The sequence below is a fragment of the Diceros bicornis genome, chromosome 9 (genome assembly GCF_020826845.1).
Source record: "Diceros bicornis minor isolate mBicDic1 chromosome 9, mDicBic1.mat.cur, whole genome shotgun sequence".
Classification (NCBI taxonomy): Eukaryota; Metazoa; Chordata; class Mammalia; order Perissodactyla; family Rhinocerotidae; genus Diceros; species Diceros bicornis.
The window spans coordinates 23,338,790-23,364,015 of NC_080748.1; the positions used below are offsets into that span (position 1 = coordinate 23,338,790).

Consider the following 25,226-nt stretch of genomic DNA (forward strand, 5'->3'; position numbering starts at 1 on the left):
TTAAATTTTAAATGTAAATTAAAAAGTCAGTATCATAATGCCCCTCCTGAGTACAAAGACCTTGGGGATACTTTAAATTTTTTTTTTTAAAGAGTTGTCTTTTTATTTATTTATTTATTTTTTTGTGAGGAAGATCAGCCCTGAGCTAACATCCATGCCAATCCTTTTTTTTTTTTTTTTGCTGAGGAAGACCGGCCCTGAGCTAACATCCGTGCCCATCTCCCTCCACTTTATGTGGGATGCCACCACAGCATGGCCTGACAAGCGGTGTGTTGGTGCGCACCCGGGATCCGAACCCGGGGCCACCAGCAGCGGAACCCGTGCACTTAACCGCTATGCCACAGGTCCAGCCCCCAAGGAGATACTTTAATTTTGATCATCCTTCCCAACTTACTTGCCAGTGTTTTCAAATATTTAATCTTTTAATTCATCCAAATTAGACACTGTTTACTAACGTTGTATCACCTTTAAAAACAACAAAGGCTCATTAAGTTTGATTCGGAGTAAAGTCTTTTCTAAAATTCTGTGACACTAACTGTATTTTATAAATGCACACAGTAAACTCATTTGGCAAATCACATGGTAAGGCTTAAAATAAGGTTAATCAATTATATAACAATGTTTGCAAATCCTGTGTAGACCACAGGCCTTTATGGAAAGGGAATGGAGAGGTACATTTCTATTCCCTTCTCATAATGAAAGTCTATCCTCTTCATTTTTGGATTTCTGCAATAACCATCCAGTTTACTACTTCCAATCCAGCCTCCATGCTGCAGCCCAAGTGATTTTTGCAAAGTGCTCTCTGATAAATTTCCAAACTCTTGACCACAAAACAAATGCCCAACTCCTTAGCATGGCTTAGAGGGTCTTTTGTGATCATGTCTCTCCCTTGTTTTTTAGATTCACTTGAACTACAAACTTCATTCAAACTCCATCCAGTTATATGATTGTTTTACTATGCTACTCTGTCACACTTTGTGCCTTTATAAAGGATGTTAATTCTTGCCCATCCTTTAAGACTTTAATGTCACTGAGAAAACCTTTCTGGATTTCCTCAGGCAGTAAGGTACTCACCCACCCTCCTATGTATTTTCATAGCACTTGATAGTACAAGTAGCCTTGATATTGGTAGTAAATGCTTGGTTCAAATCTACACTTCCTCATGTGTGACTTACATCTTGGTTTCTCTATCTGGTTAATTAGGTTGCTAGTACTTATCTCATAGGGTTGTGAGATACATAAAACTAGTTCCCAGTAATTATATTGCAAGTGCTCCAAAATGTTCTCTTCGTTTTATATAAACCTTTAAGTGCCCAATATGTGCAAGATGTCAGGAATACATCTAAAAAACGAATAGGATACAGTTCCTTTGCTGTGATGATAAGGGGCTCATTGGACAGCAGACTAAACCTGTTAGCATCAATATAGAAAGATTACTCAATAACTTATCTGAATGAATGGACAACATATATAAGCAATACACAATAATCTTTAAAAAGTTTTATGAGTGTAGACTTAAAAAAGAACAAATGACAACTTCTAATAACTGGTATCGATTAACTATGAGGTTACATTCTGTGTTTGAAGATAATTAAAGGCATAAATAGTCTGTTTCAGGTGTTGGTAATAATAGAACTTTCACATAAGACATTACTTAAAGGATGAGCAATCAGTAGTATATATTGAGTTACAACTAAATTCGGACAAAAATGTTCTATACCTCAAGCATATACAAAAAATTAAAAAGCCTATCCAAGTATTTAATAAAACACTTATAAAATATTTGTCATATCCATAAAGTTTATTTTAAAAAACTGTTAAAAACTAACCATACAGGAATATTTATTAATATACTTAAAAAGTTTGTCCCCCATGTTGAAGGAAAATACATTAGCAACATCTTCCAGACACCATCTTTATAAAAGTAAAACTTCTAGATGCTGAAATGTACTACAGTAGATTCTATAGTTTACACTTTGAATCACAGGATTGGAAATCATTCTCCCTACGCCCCCGTTCCCCCCAATGTGGCAGTTATTATACTTAAATTAATGACATTCAATCATGTTAAACTACCACAGATCCTCAGAGTACAGGCTGTATTATCTACTAACAGAGCAAGTCTTCCCTATTTGTTCTCACATAATTATTTTAGATAAGCATTTGACTTTAAGTACAAATAAAAATACTACATCCCATGATTGTAAACATTCACCAAGAGCTTCCAGAGTACAATGAGTAATAGAGGTGGCCCAAGAGTCAGTCAGATGTTCCTCACTCATTTGGATACTGCTGAGATTAAGAAAAAAGTTTTGAAGGCAAATTATCACAAGCCTTACTTGTATTTCTGTTAAGACAGTAGTTCTGGATATGTATTTTTAGTCTAAAACACCTGAAAGTCACTCTAAAGACTATATTAAGCACCATTTTCACTTACCTGAAATATACTGAGTTAAATTCAGCAGTATACGTATGATCATTAATGTCAGAAATGAAAGATAATGGTGGGTCTCCAGTTCCTGTCTGTGGATACACATGGAGTACAGAGTTCCCATGATGCAACAGGAACCACTCATGCACGCCAAGGGCCACACGCAACCCGTAAGTCAGAGGCACAACTATTACTTCCGTCAGTGGATGCTGTACGAGCAGATTTAAGGCTGTATTCGGCTATAAAGAGTTCAACCTCCTCTTTAGTATTCTTCCTACATAGATTACAGACACGACTCAAAATTTCATTGGGTGAGAGGTCAAAAGTCCCCAAATAGTTTTTTAATACTATTCCCCATATAATGTATTGTCAGTATATTTACATAGGGGAGTGTTCTTATTTAAAACCATTTAAAAAAATGCAACCATGTTTTTTAAACTCTTATCCCCGTTTTCCTAGGATCACCCTCATTCTCATTTTCTGACTTCTGGTCAACTTCACATTTGTCAGACAGTTCACTGCAGTCCTTAGGCAATTGTGATGTTGCTCCAAAAGAGAATACAAATTAAAATATATTCACTGCCACCCACTTTGGGACAGGCCTGTTTGCAAAGAAAATGGTGTTCCTGGTGTTGAAGGATAACTAGGAAATCCATCCGGCTGAGCTGGATAGCTGTCCAGAGCCGAAGCTGAGTGAACCTGATAGAAAGAAGAATGTGCAGTTTAGCAGAATGCCAGATTCAATCAGGCCTGTACTTGCTTTAGCCTGTGCCACGCTACAGATATTCAGAATAGGAAAGAAAAGAAGAACTCGGGGGCAACACAAGTCGGCTCAGTCTCCCGAAATTTTTAAGAAACATTCAAACTTCTTTAGATGGAGGAAGTACCTAAAAATGCATTAAAATATTTAATATTCTTTTAAAAAATCAATAGGTTTTCTCAAGACAATTTACTTTAATGGCCCCTTATTTTAGCTTAAATTGTAGAAGACAAGCAACTTTAACTGTCACGTATAAAAATTCCATTTGCAAAATCTCCAAACTGAGATTTTAAAGTCTACGACCAGGAAAACCATTTCACACAGGTGAATATATTCCACCACTTTCATTACCCTTCTGCAGGAAGACAAGCATAATCTGCAAGTTTTGGGAGAACTAATTATCAAACCCCTAGACATTCTCATATGAAATTTTTTGCTAATGTTGGGATATCACAATTGGTATTGCAATGTTGTCACTACAGAACCTATGCTACATATGCTGCCATTTTATTTACGCCAGATGTTGCCTGCTCACCTGCTGTAGCAGTGCTGACTGTGCAGCTGCATTATGCTGTAATTCCTGCAGGGATGACTGTGAAGCATTCTGGGAAAACCCGGGGATACCTGGGAGGGACAAAAGGCCTGGAAAAACAGAACTGCCTGCAGCTTGAAGTCCCGATGATAAGCTAAAACAGTAGATAGAACAGGTCAAACTGTAGATAAGACATAAAAGCTACAGCTTCGATATTTGTCAAATATAAGATCCTAAGATGTAAAAAAAAAAAAAAATCTTAGAATTTCTCTACTGGAAGGAACCATAAAAGTCAGCCACTCGCTGATGTAAAACTTACTCTTATAAAGTACATTATTGCGAATGCAATAAGTCTATGTTTTGCATATAATACTTCTTGCTATTTTATAATCAAGTTAAATTACCAAATACAAATCCTAATTATCTGAGCCAGCGTTAATATTTTATATATCTGTTTTAACATGTTTGAAGAGCCACAAAACATTTTTTGAGCAGTGAAGTTTTACCCCAGAAAATATAATTTAGCATCACCAAACAATCAGATTTTGACTTTCATTTGAATGATTTAAAAATAAGACTATGGGGGCCGGCCTGGTGGCGCAAGCGGTTAGGTGCGCATGCTCCGCTGCAGCTGCCTGGGGTTCACCGGTTTAGATCCCGGGCGCGCACCGACACACCGCGTGTTAAGCCATGCTGTGGCGGTGTCCCATATAAAGTAGAGGAAGATGGGCATGGATCTTAGCCCAGGGCCAGTCTTCCTCAGCAAAAAAGAGGAGGATTGGCATTGGATGTTAGCTCAGGGCTGGTCCTCCTCACAAAAAATAAATAAATAAATAAATAAGACTATGATCCACAAGTTAAGTAAAGAATGATTTTATCCTCTTTCCAAAATATTCACATACCCGGCTTGTGCAACAAGGGCAGAGTTGAAGTTGGAACTAAATGCTGAAGCGAATCCTGGGAGGACGGGAGCTGGTGATGGGGCTGTGGCAGCAACGGGAAGTGGTGTGACGGCTGCCACTGTAGATGGCGCCTGCAGCCCCGGGAACGAAGGGAGAGCAGGGGTGACGCCAGGGGTGTTAGCGACAGAGAAGCCAGGGTAGGAGGGATTTGAAGACGGCAGAGGTCCTTGAGTAACTGAAAAAAGTGAGGGGACAGCAGTGGACAGGTTGAGGGGGAAAGGCGCTGCTGAGACGGGTGCTGAGGCAGAAAGCCCTGAGAGAACGGCCGCTGTCGAACTAGGATGAGGGACAGACGCGGAGGTGACAGCTGCAGATGAGGTGGCTATTAACGATCCTGGAAGAGATACTGACGGATTAAGAGTCGGGTTGCCAGTTAAAGGGAAATTATTGGTCAAAGAAGTGAAAGGAGGAAGAGCAGTGAATACTGGAGTGATGGGAGTGGAGGAACCATGTGGAGGAAGGGAGATAGAGGAGAGGGGGTTTGAAACATTCAAGGGAGTACTCAAACTGGAGAGACCTGATAATGCAGGATTAAGGCAAGTAGATAGACTGATGGGCACTGATGCTGAAGTATATGCACGACCCAATGTCCCTGATAAACCTAAAGTGCCATGAGAGGGATTCACGGAATGAGATGGGCCTTTGAAGGCTGAGGGAGTAGGACTCGTGGGCTCAGTTTTGATCATAACAGAAAGAGTTGTTACAGTAGGGGCAGATGAAATGTGAAGGTCTGAGTTACTTGGGTGGGGGCCATGCAAAAGGGTAGCTGAGGAACCACAGCTAACTGGCACTGAAGTCGAAGATGATGTAGGAGTAGCTAGAGGAGACTGCACAGGCAAAGTAGAGGGAGTGGAGGTTGAATTAGCCACAGGAGATGGCAGGCCTGGGAACATGGCCAACCCTGGAGTGGAAGACCTCTGTGGGGCGGGAATGGCTGATGGGGCATAGCACTTGTTAGCAGCTAAAGCAGGAGAATCAGAGTTCTGATTAGTAAGAGAAGACAGAGAAGCCAGCCCACTTGTAACGGCAGAAGATAAAGCAGAAGGGTTGATTAAATTGGTATCATTTGACGTCAGAAAGCCCTTTAAAGCAGACAGAAGAGGATTATTTACACCAAGTGGACAAGCAACACCAGGAGCAGAACCACCGGCAATTACAGAAGGAGTTGGGTTGGATACGCCTTGGGATGTTGGTGTTAAGGGCAAGGGGAGCCCTGCAAAGACTGAGGACAATGAAGCAGAACTTGGGTTGTTGGTAGAAGCAGCAGTAGAGGTGGCAGAGAAAGGGAGGCTAGTGAAGGGGGCAGAAGTAGAGGCAAATATTTCACTGGAAGCAGGAGTGGCCCGAGGTGTGGGTGTGGCCTGAGGGGCTGGGACAGGAGCAGCAGAAGGACCTGGCAGTGCAACTAGCCCAGAAAAAACTGAAGGAACAGGAGCAGACGTTGTACTGTGGACAGAAGTGACAGGTGCAGCAGGCAGCGAAGGGGTCCTGATAACTGTTGGATTTGGCGTTGATGGCTGTGGTGCGTGAACGGCTGCGGAGACCTGCCCTGGGAACACAGGAAGGACAGTATTCGGCATGTTCATCCCAGAAATGGTGGCGGTTGCTGATGCTGAGGGGAGATTTACTGCCTTGACCGGGGATGCAGTGGGGAGGGGAGTTGCAGCAGGTGTTGAAGGGTTAGAACCATGAGGAGAAAAGAGTTGACTGGCTGGTGTAGAAAATACTGTGGGGGGAAAAAGGGGCAAGAATTTATCATTATGCTGAAATGTCATATTTTAACTCAAAAGAAAACCATAAAAATTTTTGTAGTATTTAACAAATATCAAAGAAAATCAGTGACAGGTATAACAGGCTATTGCAATGCATAAATTGCTAGATTCCCTTATTCTGGTTTTCACTACAGAGCCTCAGTTAGATCCAGTTGTCTTCTAGACTCTGCTCAGAATAGCCCTTCAATTCACAGTGAGGAAGTCTTGAGAAGTTAGCAAATAAATTTTCCTTTCATATTTTCCCAATTTTTAAAAATTCAAAGAATTTATTTTAACTGTGATTAAGGTTGGTGTATTGCCTTTACCTTTTACTCTTTCAAACCACTTATCTAGAGTAATAATACAAGTCATTTCTCCCTCTTAAGAGCTTTCAGGACATCACTTTCCTTTTAGGGGCATACAAGGCCTTCCAGAATTCACCCCATCTCTCCAGTATTCTTTGTTGCCACTCTGGGAGTTGAACTGAATATTCCAGATTATCAACCTATAGTTTTCTCCCCAAGCATTTTCTCATACTGACTCCTCTACACTACCTTAACCTCTAACTTTACTTGGCTTTTCCTAGGAGCTCCTTTAGGGGCAAGAAGCCGTGTCTAACTCATCTTCAGAGCCTTAGTACCTAGCACAGTGCATGGCACCTTGTATTTTATAAGTGTTTGCTGCACTGGATACATCATGATTACCTCAACTATAGTTCCCAAACCCATCCAAGGACTTATTCTCAAGACTTATAGTTTGCTATAATATTTTTATTTTGATAAACTCTATAAATAATTAACATAAGTATTCTTGGGGATGATTTGGGTTTCCTCGCTAAATCAATTTTTAAATGACTGTTAGCCTCTGATGATCTTGTTGATGCCAAATGGAAACCACGACTTAGGTAGCTAATGTCGTAATAACAATTATCATCTGCTGCCATACCCACATTGAAGTTTGTTTCAGTTGTAAACAGAGAACATGTTTTTTTGCAGTCATAATCAACCGAAAGACATTTTCATGGACTAAGACTTAAATTTTTAAATCTATGCATAATGAAGACTTTTGACATACCAAAGCTGACATGGCCAATGTCAGCTATGTTAATCACGGGTACCATAGGAAAAGAACAGACGAAAAGTGATGGCCAAAGGAGCCACATTGGGCTGAACAAATTTTACAGTTGTTTTAGAAAAGAAACATGGTAGAAGAATTGACCAACGGTAATGTATAAATACACAAACTTCAAACTCAAAAGGCCTGAAGTCTGTACCGTATTTGTGTTGTAAGCAGTACTTTAGTTTCAAGAAAATAAGAGTAGCTATCATTTTAAATTTAGAGTTCGTATGAACATGGATTTTTACTTTTGTTTGTACTGAATTTGTTTTATAAGAACTAGAAGCACAGGGAATATATACTTAGTTTTGTGTTTGTAAATAATGTACTAAGAAATTATTTAGGTCAACAGTGGTGGGAAACATTTGAGAATTCACTACCTTATTTAACTACATGCTGAGGACCATGTAGTTAATGACAGATTGCAAGGTAAAACCAACCTGTCTCATAGTGTTCTTTATAGCAGCCTCTGTTGGAGATCTTTTTATATAATAGAGCAAAAGCCATGCACTGTTAATCATAGTGCCTACAGTTAAAATGCAACAAAACAAAAAAACAAAAAACCCCCAAAACATACCATGATAAATATCACTCTCCTGTCATCTAATTTGGTTGTTAACCATTAAACACTATCTGTCAGATCCTGTGCTTTGTACTTTACGCCCATCATGTCATTTGTCCTCACATAACCCTTTGAGACAGGTACTGACACCTCCATTTTATAGATGGGCAATCTGAGGCTTGGTGTGATTAACCAACTTGTTAAAAGATCATGCGGCTATTAAGTGGCGTTCAAAGGGTATAGTTTCAGTTATGCAAAATGAATAACTTCCAGAGATCTGCTGTACAACATTGTGCCTACAGCACAATACTGTACTGGGTACTCAAATATTTAAGAGGAAAGATCTCAATAAATGAGATCTTACTACAATAATAATAATAATAACAATGAAAAAGGTCATGTAGTTATGAAGTAGTAACACTGAGATCTGAACCTGGGTCTGTCAAACCCATGTTCCTAACCACTATACTAGTTTGTCTTTACTTCTGTTTCTTACTGTGCTTCAAAAAGGAAAAAAAAAAAATCTTAATCATGCTAAAATAACATAGCACAGGAAAACAAAGGATGCTATTCCTAACAACCGAGCTCATGACACTTAACCTATTTATTCCCTTCAAAAAAAGATCTGCTAATGAAGCTGAGTATAAAGACTGAAGATTCTTTAACCCCCTCTTCGCAGAAGTTAGATGACCTGCCCAAGCTCCCAAAGCCAGGTGGTGCCAAAGCCAGGACAAGAAACTGGGCGTCCTGACAGTTCACTTAGCACTCTTTCCACCCCACTCTGCTACCTCCTTTAGAAACCACCAGCTCAAAAGCACCACTCAGGCACCATTCTCAGGGAGTGGGATTCTCCCACCCAGACTCCTGATCCCGCACCATAATGATGAGATTCACGCACTACTTTGTTGCACAAGAACCAATCCCAGATTCCGTCTCACACCGGAAAGTGTCTGCATCCTGACCACACTTATCCTCAGCTAGGGGAGGCATAAAATGCTACAGTGCTGCGGCCATCTGCAGGCATCACAGGCCACATCTCATCTTCATTTTTCAATTCCACTTACCCTTTGGCACCCCTTATTCTTTTCTTTCTAAGTTATTCTAAGTTATGCTACCCCAAATGCTTATTGAAGTAATTAAATCTGAAAGTAGTATCTGACATAGCATTTGTCAAAAACGGTTTTCATCACCGTATGTGTTTATATCAAAAAGAAATGAGGCTTCCAATATCCCGTAACATAAAGTTAATGTGGATATAATGCCACATAGCACTTAGATTACATTGAAAGTTTTGCAAATAGGATACAAAAGCATATGGTTCATTTTAAATCTAGTTGATATGTGCACTTCATGTTGTGTGTATGAAATGTACCACTATGAAGCCTGTTTTAGCAAGTATTGGTTAGTTAGATTCTTTAACCAGGAACTTTCCCCAAAGCATAAAGATTTCCAATGCACTCAACTCAAAATCATTTCAGTGAATAACAGAGCAGACATCACTATCTCTGGATCAAACCTGGTACTTACATTGATTCTGTGTAGATTTTGACTGACTGGAAAGGTCTTCATTTTCTATATAAAAATAAATATATAAAAGTTGATTTGAAGCTTTATCAAATTATTCAACACCATAATAATCAGAGATTGCGGTCAAGAAAAGAAAAACTCAGGACACGTATGTATACTATATTAGGAAAAACAGGGCCGGCCCCATGGCTTAACGGTTGAGTGCACGTGCTCCGCTGCTGGAAGCCCGGGGTTCGGATCCCGGGCGTGCACTGAGGCACCGCTTCTCCGGCCATGCTGGGGCCGCGTCCCACATACAGCTAGAGGGGTGTGCAGCTATGACATACAACTATCTACTGGGGCTTTGGGGGAAAAATTAAAAAAAAAAAAATTATATAAAAAAAAAAAGGAAAAACAATGTATGCCTATGGGGGAAAATAAGGAAATAAACAAAAATCATAGTAGTAACTATATGAAGACACGTAGGATTATGAGCAATTGATCCCCACCGCCCTCCCCCCGACTACTCCTTAACATATCAGGTTTTAAATAAGTATTATTTTATAGATATATTTAAGAACACCTTCCGGAAAGATGATGGCCTGAGTGTGGCACCCACGAGAAAGCGCAGCCTGCAGCTGGAGTGCAAAGAACCACTGTCACTGGCTAAGCTGACAGACAGTCACTTCTCGGTACCACTGCCTACAACAGTAGGAAGACTCGGAAGTGGGAGGTGGATGCTGAGTGCAGAATCCATTGTCATCTGAGGGACCAATCTCGAAAGCCATTGTGGATCACCCAAGCAAACAGAAAAGTGGCCCCCCTCACTTGTTGCACTCAGTTCAGGAAAAGGACCTATGCTAGGAGCTGATAAGGAGAACTACCCTAGTTAAGGCTTACTCTAAGCCTGTGAGATTGACAACCTAAAACACGCTCCTCCCCACCCACATGGGAAAGGACCCATCTAACCAGACCATCAGTCAAAGGTACAACGGGAAAAATGACCTCTCATGGCTTGACAATAACTGTCCAAGAAACCAACACTGTGACAGGCACAAGGCGCAAAGGAAACCCTCAAGCCTGACATGGTGAGAAAGAAAGATCATGGCTTGTTTCAGGGACTTAGTACAAATAAACAACCAGAACGAATTGTGTCTATCAACGGAGATTCAATGAAAAAGAGAGAAAAAACCTGTGATGCAAATTAGGAACACACACACCCATAATACTGCAAGAAAGTAAGCAGAGCAGGTGACGACTTCAGATAAAAATCCGACTCCAAATTGATAACTGCAAAGAATGGTGACGATCAGAATAATATTACTGAAAGCTCAATTACTTAGTTGGAAATAAGAAACAAAAAAACTCCCATTTAAAACGGCAAAAATACACAGAAAAGGATATCATAAATGAATAGGTAAGAGACTCAGAAGGCAAAGACAGTGCAAAATAAGAGTGCCAGAAGGAGAAAAAAGAACAGATGAAAAAGCAAGAATTAAACAATAATAAAAACAAAATTTTCCTAAGCTTCACAGACTTGAGTTTTCATATCCAAAGGGCTTACAGAGTTTCAGGAAAGATTAATGGTAAGATAGATCCCTAGACATCCTGGTGAAATATCTGAACTCCAAGATTAAAAGACATTTCTGAACTCCAAAGATAAGGAATCTCTTCTTTGTAAGCTTACAGAAAGAGTCCAAGGTTCTAACAAAGAAAAGAAAATTAACTGGAATTGGGTTTCTCATCTACAACCCTAAAATATGTCCTCTTTTTAAAAAAAAAAAAAAATTTTTTTTTTTTGTGAGGAAGATCAGCCCTGTGCTAACATCTGCCAATCTTCCTCTTTTTTTTTTTTTTTTTTTGCTGAGGAAGACTGGCCCTGGGCTAACATCCGTGCTCGTCTTCCTCCACTTTATATGGGACGCCGCCACAGCACGGCTTGCCAAGCGGTGTGTTGGTGCGCGCCCGGGATCCGAACTGGCGAACCCCGGGCCACCGCAGCACGCACACTTAACCACTTGCGCCACTGGGCTGCCCCCGTCCTCTTTTTGAAGAAATGACTTAGAGAAATTTTCTACTAAAGGAAAATTAGAATGAGCATGTCAGAAAAGGGAATCAAAGAACAGAAGAAACAGTAAAAAGCCGTAACTTTAAAGGCACCGAAGAAAAAAAGGTATAGTATTCCAACAAAACACAGAAATGGATGAAAAAGGAGAGGCAGTATGTAAGTCAAACGGTGGAGTATAGCACAGCTTTTTTAGTTTTTTGTACAGTAACAACTAGTAAGAATACAAAGGTAATCACTAGCAATATTACAGATAAAGTTTGGGTGGGGGCAAGAAGAGGAGAGTTAAAAAATAAAACAACAATTTGACTAATCCAAGTAAACAAAAGTAAGGAAAATGAAAAACTAGGATAAAAGAATAATAATGAATACAAAAATAAAATGGAAGGACTAATAACAAACACGTAATTTTTATGATTATTGGAAATTCCTATTAAGTCTCTCTTCACTGGTTTAAAAAGCAGAATCTAGCTATAAATGCAATTTAAAAACCAACTAACCTACCAAATAAAACCCTAAAAAAAAATTGAAAATAAAGATACAGGTAAAATACATATGTAAAATGAAAGCAAAAAGGAGTTAGGACAATATTAATGCCCAATAAGGCCAGGGAAAAAAGAAATATTTTATAGTAAAGTATAATTCAGCTGACACTAGGTAATTAGTAATAAGCAGCTAGAAATGAAATATTCCATTTATAACTGTACCAAAAAATACCTCTAAAACCCCTAGAGACAAACCTATGGCAAAGAACCTATATGAAGAAAACTACAAAATCTTGTTGAAAGAGATAAAATAAGCCCTGGGGTGGAGGAGAAATACTATTTGACATGACAGAAAGATGTAAAATGATTGAATGGTAAGACTTAATATCATAAAAATATCAGTTCTCGGGGCCGGCCCGGTGGCGCAAGCGGTTGGGTGTGCGCGTTCTGCTGCGGGGGCCTGGGGTTCGCAGCTTTGGATCCCGAGCGCGTACCGACGCACCGCTTGGCAAGCCACGCTGTGGTGGTGTCCCATATAGAGTGGAGGAGGATGGGTACGGATGTTGGCCTGGGGCCGGTCTTCCTCGGCAAAAAAAACAGGAGGATTGGCAGATGTTAGCACAGGGCTGATCTCCTCACACACACACAAAAAAAAATTCTCCCAAAATTACTATATAAGTATATATACATAAATTCAACTGTTTTCAATTGCACATTAAGTGTGTAATTGTGTTCAAAATCACATTATAGTGATCTTAAAGTTCAGATGGAAGAATAAACTTCCAAAAATAGATAAGAAAGATGTAAAAATATAGTGAGAGAAAGCTAGCCTTATTAGATATCAGAAGATATTATAAATCTGCTAACCAAATCCATATGGGATCATCACAACATAAAATAAGTAGATTGGGATAGAAAAAAAAAAACCCCCAGCATTAGAGTCATGTGTGTCTTTGAAAACTTAAGATAAATGTGGTATTTCCAATCAGTGTAAAAACTAGGTTAATAAATGGTGCTAGCAAGACTGGCTACCATCTGAAAAAAAAATTAAGATGAACTTCTATTTCACCCCTATACGAAAATAAATTCCAGACGGAATAGGAGTCTTACAAGCTCTAAATTACCTGGACTACCTAGGGTTAAGATCTAATCAAGCTAACACGGTTTCAGCTTTTCTTTGTCTCTATTTGTCTAGGCAAAAATGTAAAACTCTAAGAGTGAAAGGTACATAAACAAGGGCAAGAAATGATAAATTTTGGAAAAAATGTTTTACAAGTCTTATCAGTAAGAGTATGCAGCTGCAAACACCAGAACCACTCTGGCTGGTAAAACAGAAAAAGAATTTATTAAATGCTATTAAGTAACTGAGTTTCTGGGGAGGGAAGTGAAAAAAAACAACTTCTATCCCTTACTTACACACATAAAAAAATAAATGGCAAGTAGAATAAAAGCTATATATTAAAAAAGAATCACTATAAAAATAATTAGAGAATATAGATGATATTTTCATACTGTTGGGATAGGGTAGGGTTTTCTAAGCAAGACATTTAAAACTCAGAAGAATCAAATAAACAATAATTGATCAAAATAAAAATTAAACTTTTTGGGGCCGGCCCGGTGGCGCAAGCGGTTAAGTGCGCGCGCTCCGCTGCGGCGGCCCGGGGTTCGCTGGTTCGGATCCCGGGCGCGCACCGACGCACTGCTTGGTAAGCCATGCTGTGGCGGCGTCCCATATAAAGTGGAGGAAGATAGGCACCGATGTTAGCCCAGGGCCGTCTTCCTCAGCAAAAAAAAGGAGGAGGATTGGCGGATGTTAGCTCAGGGCTGATCTCCTCACAAAAAAAAAAAAAAAAAAAAAAAAAAATTAAACTTTTATTTATAAAAGACAGCCAAATTAAAATGTAAGCTCAATCAGCCTCATCAAATTCGCGGAAGTTAAAAAACTGGTAATATCCCATGTTGAAAGGACATGAAGGAACAGCATGCTTGTATCCTCTCACTGGCAGGTATAAACTAGTTCAGTCTTTTTGGAGAACACTTTGGCAATATACAGAAAAATATTTATCCTTCACATCCCGTGTTCCCAACAGACCCAAGAAACAGGCTGAACAGGGGCGTGCTGGGGAAAGAGTTTAAGCCCTTCTGAGCACCGACGAGACTTTCCTCCCCATGGCAGAAGCAATTTGCCCAAATGGCGACACTCATTGTGTCAATCATACTTTTTCACAGCCTGTCCAAGTTTCTCGCTGATGAGAAATGGTTCTTATTTCTACAATGTGCTCGAGTTCACACATGCAGGCCAAGGCCACTCTAGGGGACCCTGTGTATCGTACTCAGATCCATCATCAGGCTCTTAAGCTTGTGCTGCCTCTGTCAGGACACACCATGTCAAACACCTGTCCCCTCCAAGTGCACATCTGTGGATGAATAAGTTATTTACTTTTAACACCCCATGATAACATGATTTTACCTGTTCCTACTGGATTAGGAGTATATGGAGGTGGAGGGGGCACACCTGGAGCTATGACACTGGCCAACGGTACCAGACCTGCATTGTTATAAGCACCTAAAATAAAAATATAACAGAAAAAAATATATAATTTAGTATCGTTCTGTGGTCAGGAGTTCAAACCGTGTTAGTACAGCTATCTGATTTATTTTTAAAACTGTTACATAATAGAGTTGCATTTTACATGGAGGTTTGGGTCTAGGGTTAGGTGAAAACTGAGATCAAATGAGACTCCTCAAGATTCCCATTTCCCATTGCATGCTCACTCCAGGCATAAGCTCACTGAATGGCCTGAATGGCATGGCAGGCAGAACCTGCCATACTTAAATTATTCGTCTTTTCTGTCAAGCACATACACTTGACCTTTTTATAAATGCATTAATGATATCTTTGAACACCAATTACCAAAAAGGTAAATCAAGATGATTTACCAAAGCGAAAAGCCATAATAATAAATAACGATTAAAAATAATCTATAATTAATTTATCAAAAGGAAAATATCCTAAATAAGCTCTCTCTGCTGCATTCTTGTAGACCAAGACACTAGTAGCTGACTGTGGGCAAAATTAAACTCATCATAGCATACTTCCTAAGTGCTCCAGATTCCCAAGAACATATACGAACATTTACTTTGCTTTCAATTTAATAAGTAAACAGTGAAAAAAAATTAAAAAATGAAAGAACTTACTTGGTGCAATAGTTGCATGTGGCCGGCATGGAGGTATTGGATAAGGAACAGGTTTATGTGGATTGTACGTTGAAGGAGGCTAGATGAGGGGGGGAAGTATAGCAGTTAGAAGAAAACCAAGTAAGCAGTGTCCTGGCAAAACAAAGTACAACTTGTCTTTCAAAATATTTAGTCCCAAGAGGCTAAAAATGCCCCAGCATACCAAATGCTACTGGACTCATACATGGCACAAATGAGGGAAATTTCTTTGCTTTAACAAATGTGGTTCCTATAAATTGCAAAGGCAGATCCTGTCAAAGACTGTTGCGGAGGTGTTTATTTTTTATTTTAGTATTACATCATTTCCAGTGAAGGGTCAGACCTTATCGTAAACAGCATACTCCTCTCTAAACCCAGCCTAGGTTAATCCAAGAATTCCCATCTCTTCCTATGTAAGACAAGAAATCCACTAGGCTTTGGAATTCGGAATTCTGACAACTGCAGTAGAATGCTGACTGGAGTTATGAATTCACTATTTTAGTGTTTTTGCCTTTTTAAATCCACAAATCTTATTTTATACTTGATGGAACTTATACAAGTAACAAAGCATTCAAACAACTAGTGTTTAGAGAACCAAAGATATCTGAAGCTAAGTCAAACAATATACTTTTAATGAGAGAGAGAGAGAGAGAGAGGGAGGGAGGGAGGGAAGGAGGGAGGGCTGGAGGGCATGCCCTAGGGAGGGTACACTTGTGCCCTCGGGGCAAAGGGGATCCACTGGTGGTAAAGGATCCAGATTCTTTCTGGCTCTCATGATGGCGGCCCTGTATGATGCGCTAGTCTCATGCAATGACTATGATCTGTGACTATTCTGCTACGAACCACTGCCACTGGAGTTCCTGTCAGTGGACAGGCAGGGATTGCAAGGTGGCCGTGTGGAGGCCTCAAGTACTTCAACCCCAACAATCCTTCAACCCAGGGGTTGTCTTCTCTTCTGTTTATATTCCAATCAATCATTATAATCACTCCCTTGAAAATACTCTCATCCTCCTGGCTCCATTCTTCTTTCACTAATACTAATACTAATTCGGCCAAAACACAACCTTAGTTAAAGTGAATTCTCCATACTCCATACCTCCAAGTGGACAGCTGAATGAGGCTGGAGAAAAAGATAAAAACAATTTGACTGGGCTTACTTTAAACTAAAACATTAAACCTCAGAAGGGCCCTTCACACTGTTAACTAATTATACTGTAGTTCTCTATACCATTCACTCTCCTAGAGTTTCTAGTATACTTTGCACTTCACAACACAAAAACAGAATTCATACTTTGAATGGACAGGAAGCTACACGTAAGAGTTAAGAATTGTTTCATGATTTATTTTCTAAACATACTGGTTTGGATGGTCCAAGAATCCGTGCAGCTATTCCTTTGCCTTCATTAGTACATTCTTCACCATCTTTTTTCAAAGGGGTTCCCTATTTAAAAAATAAATGAAAAGAAAGAAAGAAAGATAATTGAGACTTAAAAAAAACCCCAAACCAGAAACAAACAAACAAACTCCTCACTGTATTATATTGAACAAAATATACTTAACCTGGTAGGAGTTTAAGGACTTGGATTCCAGACCCAATCCTGCTCTGGCTGCACGACTCTGATAAGGGCTGAGGAACTCTCCTCTGGCGCAGACCCATCCTAACATGTACAGAAGCACTCAGAAATAAACATGTCACTGACTAGGGGCCTCCAGAGACTCCAAGGTGGGTTTGGAAGCAATTAACTGTTTTTCCAAGTTATTTCTTTTCCTTTTGTATGTTAAGCAGATGTAACCAGCAGCCCTGAAACTGACCAAGCCAGAAACTCAAGGGAGATGTAATCACTAGCCATCCTGAAACTGACCAGGTCTCACCACAAGAGCCATGCCTATGACTTTTGCCTTATTTTTAACAAAAAGATCTCTCCAGGAGAAGCTTAGGCCTTATTATGTGGAAGCATGTTCTCCAGCTGAGCCTGTGCAAGCGAATACCCCGCCTCTCGCTTTTGAATATGCATTCCTCAATAGAAATAAAAGTTCCTGCTTCCCTTTGTTCGGGGACACCATGACTTTGGAAATGGTTCCTCATGGCCTCCTATTTGCTGCAAATACACTTTGCTTTGTGAGACAACTTCCACTGGTGCAGTCTTATTTAACTCACCAGGAGGTGAGCCCACTTGGTTTGGTAACACACACACTGTACACATGGGGATGACAGAAGGGCAGGACAAGGTATGTTCTAATGTTTTTCCCTCCACAAGAGGAGCAACCAGAAATAGACTTCCAATGCTACAGTATGTATAATACTCAGAGAATCAAAAAGAGTATCTGTATTACAGTTGAGAATAGATAAAAAATGGTGTTCTTTATAAGTATTAAGTTTGATAGTTTATATTATACAAGGGCAAATGAGACCTCATTCAAGACTGCTATAATTAACAGATCAGAATAAGGTGACAGACTATTACAAAGTGTCCCCCTAATAATGTGAGTCCCTTAACGGTACATACTAGTATGGAAGCCAACTTCCAAGATGGTCCCCAGTGAGCCTCATCTCCTAAATGTCCTTATACAGTTCCCTTCCAGAATGAATAGGGCTGACCTGTGCAACAAATAGGATATTCCAGAAATGATGGCATTTAACCTTCAAGGCTAAGTCACAAGAGACAACAGTTTCCACTTGCCTTCTCCTGGATTATTTGCTCTGGTGGAAGTCAGCTGTCATATCATGAGGTACTCAAGCAGCACTATGGAAAAGTGCTTACGGTGAGGAACACAGACCTCCTGCCAAGAACCAACATTAACTTGCTAGGCATGTAAGTGAGCCACCTTGGAAGCATAGTCCTGAGCTTCAATCAAGCCTTCCGATGACTGCAGCCTCATGAGAAACCCTGAGCCAGAACCAAGCTAAGCCACTCTCAGATTCCTGACTCACAGGAACTGTACAAGACAATAAACGTTTATTGTTTTAATCCACTAGGTTTTAAGGTTATTTGCTACACCGCAATAAAAATATATCGTTCTTTGCAAAAGTTATTTTGCAAAGAAGTTTGAAGTACACTGGATGATACAAAAAGAAGTTTTCTTTCTTATGGGACTTCTCAGAGCCTTTATTATGCAACGTGATTCTCCAGGAAGAAAACATTGCATGCAGTTTCCCAAACATACTTAACTGTGAAACTGAGGAATACTGAGAATTTGAGAAATGCTCCTTTATTAAATGTAAATCACTGCTTCTAAAATACTTGGAAAAACAAAACAAAATGAAATCATCCTCTTTTATGTTTGGCTTGTTCTGTACATTTTACACAAATACTGCAATGTAGTTTACATATGAACTTTCAATCAGTGGTGAATCTATGAATTAAGTTGCTGACATAAAATTCCTTTCCTTTGTAGAAGCACCGTCAACTGGCATTTTCTTTAAATATCATAACTATGCTAAATTTCATATTTAACCACAAGAAGTTTTATATGTAAGCCATAAAAGCATGCTTACTGGGAAAATTCCATTTATGCGACTAGGTCTTCCTTTGGGATATGGATTTCCTGGGATTGTTCCACAAGAAGAGATCATAGCATGAGGAGCTTTGCAGCCCCCCTTGAAAGCCTGTAACATAAAAAAGAAGAGGTGGCTAAAAAATCAAATAAACTCATAAAGTTAAGTACTCTGGATATTGGGAAGCCCGGCTGAAAAAACATGAATTAATAGCATCACATTCAATCTGTTCATCCATCCATCAGCATTTACAGTGGTGAATATGACCAAAATTAGTAAGTAAAATCACTTTATTTAAACGAAATTATCAAAATGGTAACATAATGTTTTTAATGTCACAATTAATAGACTCCTATACAAAGATATCTTCAAAACAGATTTTGTAAATTGTGTGCAAAAAAGTCCATTTACTATTTAATACGTCCCATTTCTCTGACGACCAAAAAAGAACATTATCCAACTCTACAAACACCAAGACTCATGTTACGGGCAAGGCAAAAAGAGCACAGAGACCAAAGAGACATGGTCTCCACTCTCAAGAATTTTATAATTTAGTGGAAAAAATACAAACAAACAAATAACATGGGACCTTGGATGTCCAAAGAGCTGTGCTGTTGAAAAAGCAAGAGTTATTCGGGTACACAGTGTTCAACATAATATTACACGATGATGAGATGCACTGAGGGACGGAGTGTGGCCCAGCTTGTTCATTACTGCATCCCCAGCTTCTAAAATAGTGTCTAACACATACCGAGTTAGTGCTCAATAAGTATTTATTCAGTGAATGAAAAACACTATATTAGGTGACATGTATTCCAATAGATCTATATTGTATTATAGGAATATCAAGTTATGTATACGTAGCTATATTTTACAAGTATGTATGATCTTATAGAGGTATATTGGTTTTATAAATTGATTCACAACACATATAATTAGCTATACTATCCAGGCCCCTACTAAACACTCCAACACTAAAAATCTTCTCAATTTTTGGCTATTATAAATAGCACCATGGTGAATGCCCATATATACGTATTTGTATATTTCTATTTATTTCCTTAGAATAAATTCCTAGAAATAGAATATTTGGGTCAAAACGTATGAACATTTTAAAGGCTCTTCAAGTTTACCTCCCAGAAAAGTTCTACTAATATACATTGACCAAAGGGCCTATTCCACAGAACACTCAGGCCTAGATTATTTCTGAGAAAGAAAGTGACATGATCAGAATACTTTATAAGGAAGAAAACCACAGCAGTAAATGCATGATGCCTTAAAGAATTTAGTCAAGAACACCAATGATGAAGTTACTAAAGCAGAGAAACTTGGACTCAGATCTTGCTTCTGCTACAGTAACTTATGACTGAGGCAAAGTTCTCTCCTCTCCCTGAGCTGAGGGGAGGGTGTAAGGATTAAATATGATTGGGCTGCAGAAAGCAGTCTGTGTCTCCTCAAGCAGGTTTCTAATTACTAATTCAGTTTCTAGCCATAACAGTTCTGAGAAATAACTACCTTAGATGACAAATCAAATTTTCTAGGCTTGACAAGGACTATTTCTCTCACTCTTAGAAATTTTAAATTAATAAACTAGAATTTTGCTTTATTATTCATCTCTTAGGAATTTGATTAACATAAGCCTGATGACAAAGCAAATTTAAAACATTCCTAAATACATAAAATTAAAGACAAAAGCTTGGAGCCTGGGCAAAGTTACTGAGGGACTGAGAATAAATACCCCATGAGGCTCAAGCTGAGGGGCCAATCAGCCTCTCACTCTCAAGCCATCTCTTCATCCTCCAGCATCCCCTTCACTCAGCTGTTTCTCCTCCACAGACTGCAGGGATGTCATTCTGAACCCATCGCATAACAGCAGTCAGGTTATTCATCAAAGTTAACATAGGAGTGAGACTGGTACTTTTTTCTTCATCAACATTCAGAAAAACCAATGTACCATTTATACAGCAATCTTGAGAAAATTACCTGTTCAAGTACTCTCTTGCATCGTTTCTTCTCAGACATATTGATCCTGAATAAATCTTCAATGGGACGAGCATTCTGGGCGTCAACAATGTTTCTACCAAGGAAATAAAATTCAGCTTTTCATTTAAGAATCTGGACACACATACAGAGGCCAACAACCTTGGTTTCCCACACAAATATATCTGAGTAAGCTTTTCCCCATGACACAGGGAGAAAACTGTGATTATTTCCTTTTAATTGGTGAATGTAAATAACATGTTTACATAAAGATGGTAAATATAATAACTGAACTGAGGTTCATCTGGTTACCTGAAAGCAACAAAAGTAATACTATAAATAAAAATCACTATTTTGACATTCTTGAAAATATACCCTCTCAGTGAGTGTTAGGAGAGCTATGGCAATAGAACCAACCAGGTGTTAAATGCAGAAAAATCATGGCTGATCTAAAAATGAAGTTTTATCTTTATTTTAATTTTGTGTTTTTGTGGACATCTGTAAATATATAAGAGACTTAAAAATGCATGTGCTATAAATAAACGGCAACTTATAGACTCTTTCATTCCGCAGAAGAGCAGATTCCTTTTCTCTTTGAGCTTACATTCATTACAGTCACTTATCAGATGCTGTGAGGGATGCTTACACCTATCTTACAGTATTTAAAGTTCACATACCCTACTAAATAGGTGAGATCTTCATTTTTATGACTGAGGAAAATAAGGCCTAGAAACAATAAGTACATATTAAACCAAAAAATATGTTGTCAGAATGTGGCAGAACCCGTCTAACTGTAAGTCCTAGGGCCTTATCAATGAGCCTTTCAAGTCATTCAGAGTAGTAAGGTAAAAGCAAGTCACTGAAATGCAGACAAATCAAAACAAATACTTTTGATAAGCCCCCTTATTTTGTAAGTTATAACCATGTGTAATAAGTACACTAGATATTTAGATATAAGAATTTAGGTCTATGCTTTCGTAGATTTTATTAGAGTTCCATTCACTAATATAATTCTAACACATTAACACACACTAATGAGTTAAAAGACATTTAAAAAGTCTTTCAAATTTTCTCTAATAAAGTAAAAAGAAAAAAATACTTACGAAGCTAACAGTTCAAGAGCAACTAGTTTGTCTTTACTGAAGGTGAAACAATTGAGTATATTGACCACTTCTGCTGGGTGAACAGCCACCATTTTCTATTAATATAAAAAATAATTTTATTTTCAACCTGAGAAATTTTCATGCCAGAAATTGCCTTTTTTAGGGGAAGTATAGTTAAATGTTCTTAATATAAATATTTGAGGTGAAAACTGTTTACTCAAAAGTAAGCTCTAAAAACTATGTGAAGGGGTCAGCCCAGTGGCGCAAGCGGTTAAGCACGTGTGCTCTGCTGCGGCGGCCCGGGGTTCGCCAGTTCAGATCCCAGGCACGCACTGACGTACCGCTTGGCAAGCCATGCTGTGGCGGTGTCCCATATAAAGTGGAGGAAGATGGGCATGGATGTTAGCCCAGGGCCAGTCTTCCTCAGCAAAAAGAGGAGGATTGGCAGATGTTAGCTCAGAGCTGATCTTCCTCAAAAAAACCCAAAAAACTAAGTGAATTAAACTTAGGCTTTTTCAATAACTATTTCAACTGAAGATCTAAGTTCTCCTATGTGCTCTTTTTAATCCACATTTCTCAATGTGTTCATTTATAGGAAAAAAAATTTACATATACTACTTTTCTCAGAAAGGTTATATAAAAAGTGGATACTTACAAATATGGGAGATACACTGCTTGAGAAGTTAGGAAAAATTACATTCCTCAGTTAGAATGCTAGGTAAGCCACAATCAGCACTTCCCCAAGTGAGATCCATGGTGAATAGTGTTACTAAAAAGGGGTACTACAGTCACGTCAATTAGGGGAAAGATGGGTTAAACAGGTTTCTTTACTGCAGAACTTTAAGAGTCTTATGTTAATGTGCACTGTGACACTCCAAGATTGTGGGGAATGTTACATAATTTATTCAACTAGGGTACATGTATCTTTGAAGAGCAGGTAGAAGATTTGGCCAATTTATAGATTTATGTTAACAGTAGAGGAAATTCAAAAGGAAAGTCACTGTAAGAAGATCAGTTAGAATCAACAGCCAATAGATTCCTAAAATTTGGAACAGTGGTTCCCAAACACTTGTACTCACGTACCACGAAAAGAAGTGGTAAAACTATATACCCCTTCCATGTTTTTAAATTGGCATCTAAAAATTTTACCAGAAGTTTAAATATTCGCAAAAGATTGATTTCCTTATATAATAAAGTTTATTATATATTTGCAAAAACCTCAGAAATACTGATTTAGCTCATTTAATTTATGAAAATGTCTACTTTGTAACCTAATTGTCAAAGTCAGTCTTCAGAGTGTGAAAACAATCAATCAAATCAGACTTACTTTGTCAGAAAAGCTCAAATTTAACTTAATTCAAATAAACGCATTAAGTTGTGCCTGCGCTGGCCTTCTCATCTCTGAATTTTAATTCCAAAGTAAGTGGACAGAGGAGCAGGTCTCAGAGCTTAGTCATGAGATTGCTGTCTTGATAAAACGAGGCAAGGTCCCCATCAGTATTTCTTACAGAAGCTCTCTGCTTTGCTCTCCCTCTCAGGAGACTGCACTATCTCTTTGATCTTTGGCAAAAGATTTTCACCCTCAGGTTGTGGGTGGATGGGAGAGATAACTCTTTTTTTTTTTGGTAGAGTAGAAAAAAAGCAATTGTTAAAGAGGAGAGCACCAACAGATCCAGACATTTTCTTAGGCAAATCAGTTCAGGAAGTTAAGGATCTGCAGATTCCCTTACAGCTAGCCATGCCTGACACTCTGAGGAAAATCTTCCTATTTGACTTAGATGTCTGTTAATCTAGGCTCTAGCACTGTGCTGTCCATATAGCAGCCACTAGGCACATGTGCCTGTTTGAATTAAAATTAAATAAAATTACAAATACAGTTCCTCAGGCAGACTAGACATATTTTAAGTGCTCAAAAGCCACAGGTAGCCAATGGTTACCGTATGGGATAGTGCAGGTATAAAACACTTCCAACATTGCTGAAAGGTCATTTGGACAGTGTTGGTCTAAAGAATGAAAGTATAAACCTGCCTGACTCTTCTTCTAAGACTAAATACAATATAATACAAATACAAGATGAAGACATCCAAAAATAAAAGGAAGTGCATAAAAACACTTAAGAATCCAAACCCTATGTTTTGCTCGCCTATACTTTCTCCTTCAATCTGCCAATTAGTCCTGTGGTGACGTGACATTCTACCTTTCCAGGTTCTATGCTGTAAGGGATATACTGAGACAGAGGAAAACCTCCTTGGCCTCCCTACTCACTCCTACAGAGAAAAGGAATAGAATTGCAATAGATAGGATTTGACATTAATAGAAATTGCATATAGAATTCCTGTAAAGGTAATTAGAGTTTCAGAACATCCCAAATTCAACCAAATTGTCATTTTTAAGATTAAATATATCAGACATTACTTACTGGTATACAATTTAATAGTATTATATACATACAATTTAAATCTACAGTTTGGCAAGTTTTAATTTTTTAACAGTTTTTTTGAATAATAAAAGTATAATGAAATTTAGGGCCAGTTTTTCTAATGCAAACAAATTACAACTTGAGATGAATTATAGAAAACTAGGGGAGAATTAAAAATACTTAAATTCTATATTCTAAGGAAAAATAAAGTTACTTACATGCTGTAATGCCTTCATTGCCTTCAACTGAGGCTCAGCCCAGGAGAAATATCTCAATAAATCAACCACCTGTAAGCAAGGAACTAAGTTACTTATAATGGCAATGTGTTCGCAAACATTCCTACAAGATTTACTTCAGTACTTTGAATTACTATTCAAAATGTGCTGCCTGGGCCCAGATGATGAGGGACAAACATGGCACCAGAGTCTAGACTGTGCTAATAGAGTAGCCACCTGCAGCTACATCAATGGAAATCAAGTCAAATAAAAAATTCAGTTCCTCACTGGCACAAGCCACATTTTAAGTGCTCAGTAGCCATAGGAAGCTGGTAGCTATGATAATGGACAGCGCAGACAGAGAACACTTCCATCATCACGAAGTCTTGGACATCGCTGGTCTAGAAACGAAGGAAAGTAAAAGGTATACAAGAAAAAGAAAGCACCTAGAGAAAAGGAAGGTTGCAAAAGTACTAGATGGAGATACAATGTCAGCGTAGGAATATAAAGATATATTATGAATGGAAAACTTAAAACATTTAGTGGAGAGTGACAGTTTTAATCAATCACTGCCTCCAAGGACACTCCAAAAGGAAAAAAAAAAAAATGACACAAGAAGAGAGGGTG

At 38.6% G+C, this 25,226-nt stretch overlaps 1 protein-coding gene and 1 pseudogene across 1 annotated transcript in view; both read right to left on the reverse strand.

Moving 5' to 3' along the window:
• Window positions 1–25,226, reverse strand: part of LOC131410148 (serine/threonine-protein phosphatase 4 regulatory subunit 2-like) — a 156,108-nt pseudogene that overhangs the window by 60,697 nt on the left and 70,185 nt on the right.
• Window positions 2,477–25,226, reverse strand: part of LOC131410150 (proline and serine-rich protein 1-like) — a 28,230-nt gene continuing 5,480 nt past the window's right edge. Inside the window, exons 3-13 of the mRNA XM_058548066.1 lie at window positions 24,603–24,671; window positions 21,966–22,060; window positions 20,866–20,959; window positions 18,883–18,993; window positions 16,744–16,827; window positions 15,369–15,447; window positions 14,641–14,736; window positions 9,642–9,686; window positions 4,626–6,411; window positions 3,727–3,877; window positions 2,477–3,130 (exon numbers count right to left, since the gene is read on the reverse strand). Of these exons, the coding sequence (XP_058404049.1) occupies window positions 3,008–3,130; window positions 3,727–3,877; window positions 4,626–6,411; window positions 9,642–9,686; window positions 14,641–14,736; window positions 15,369–15,447; window positions 16,744–16,827; window positions 18,883–18,993; window positions 20,866–20,959; window positions 21,966–22,060; window positions 24,603–24,671 (2,733 nt within the window). The 3' untranslated portion in view covers window positions 2,477–3,007. The remainder of the gene's footprint in view (window positions 3,131–3,726; window positions 3,878–4,625; window positions 6,412–9,641; window positions 9,687–14,640; window positions 14,737–15,368; window positions 15,448–16,743; window positions 16,828–18,882; window positions 18,994–20,865; window positions 20,960–21,965; window positions 22,061–24,602; window positions 24,672–25,226) is intronic.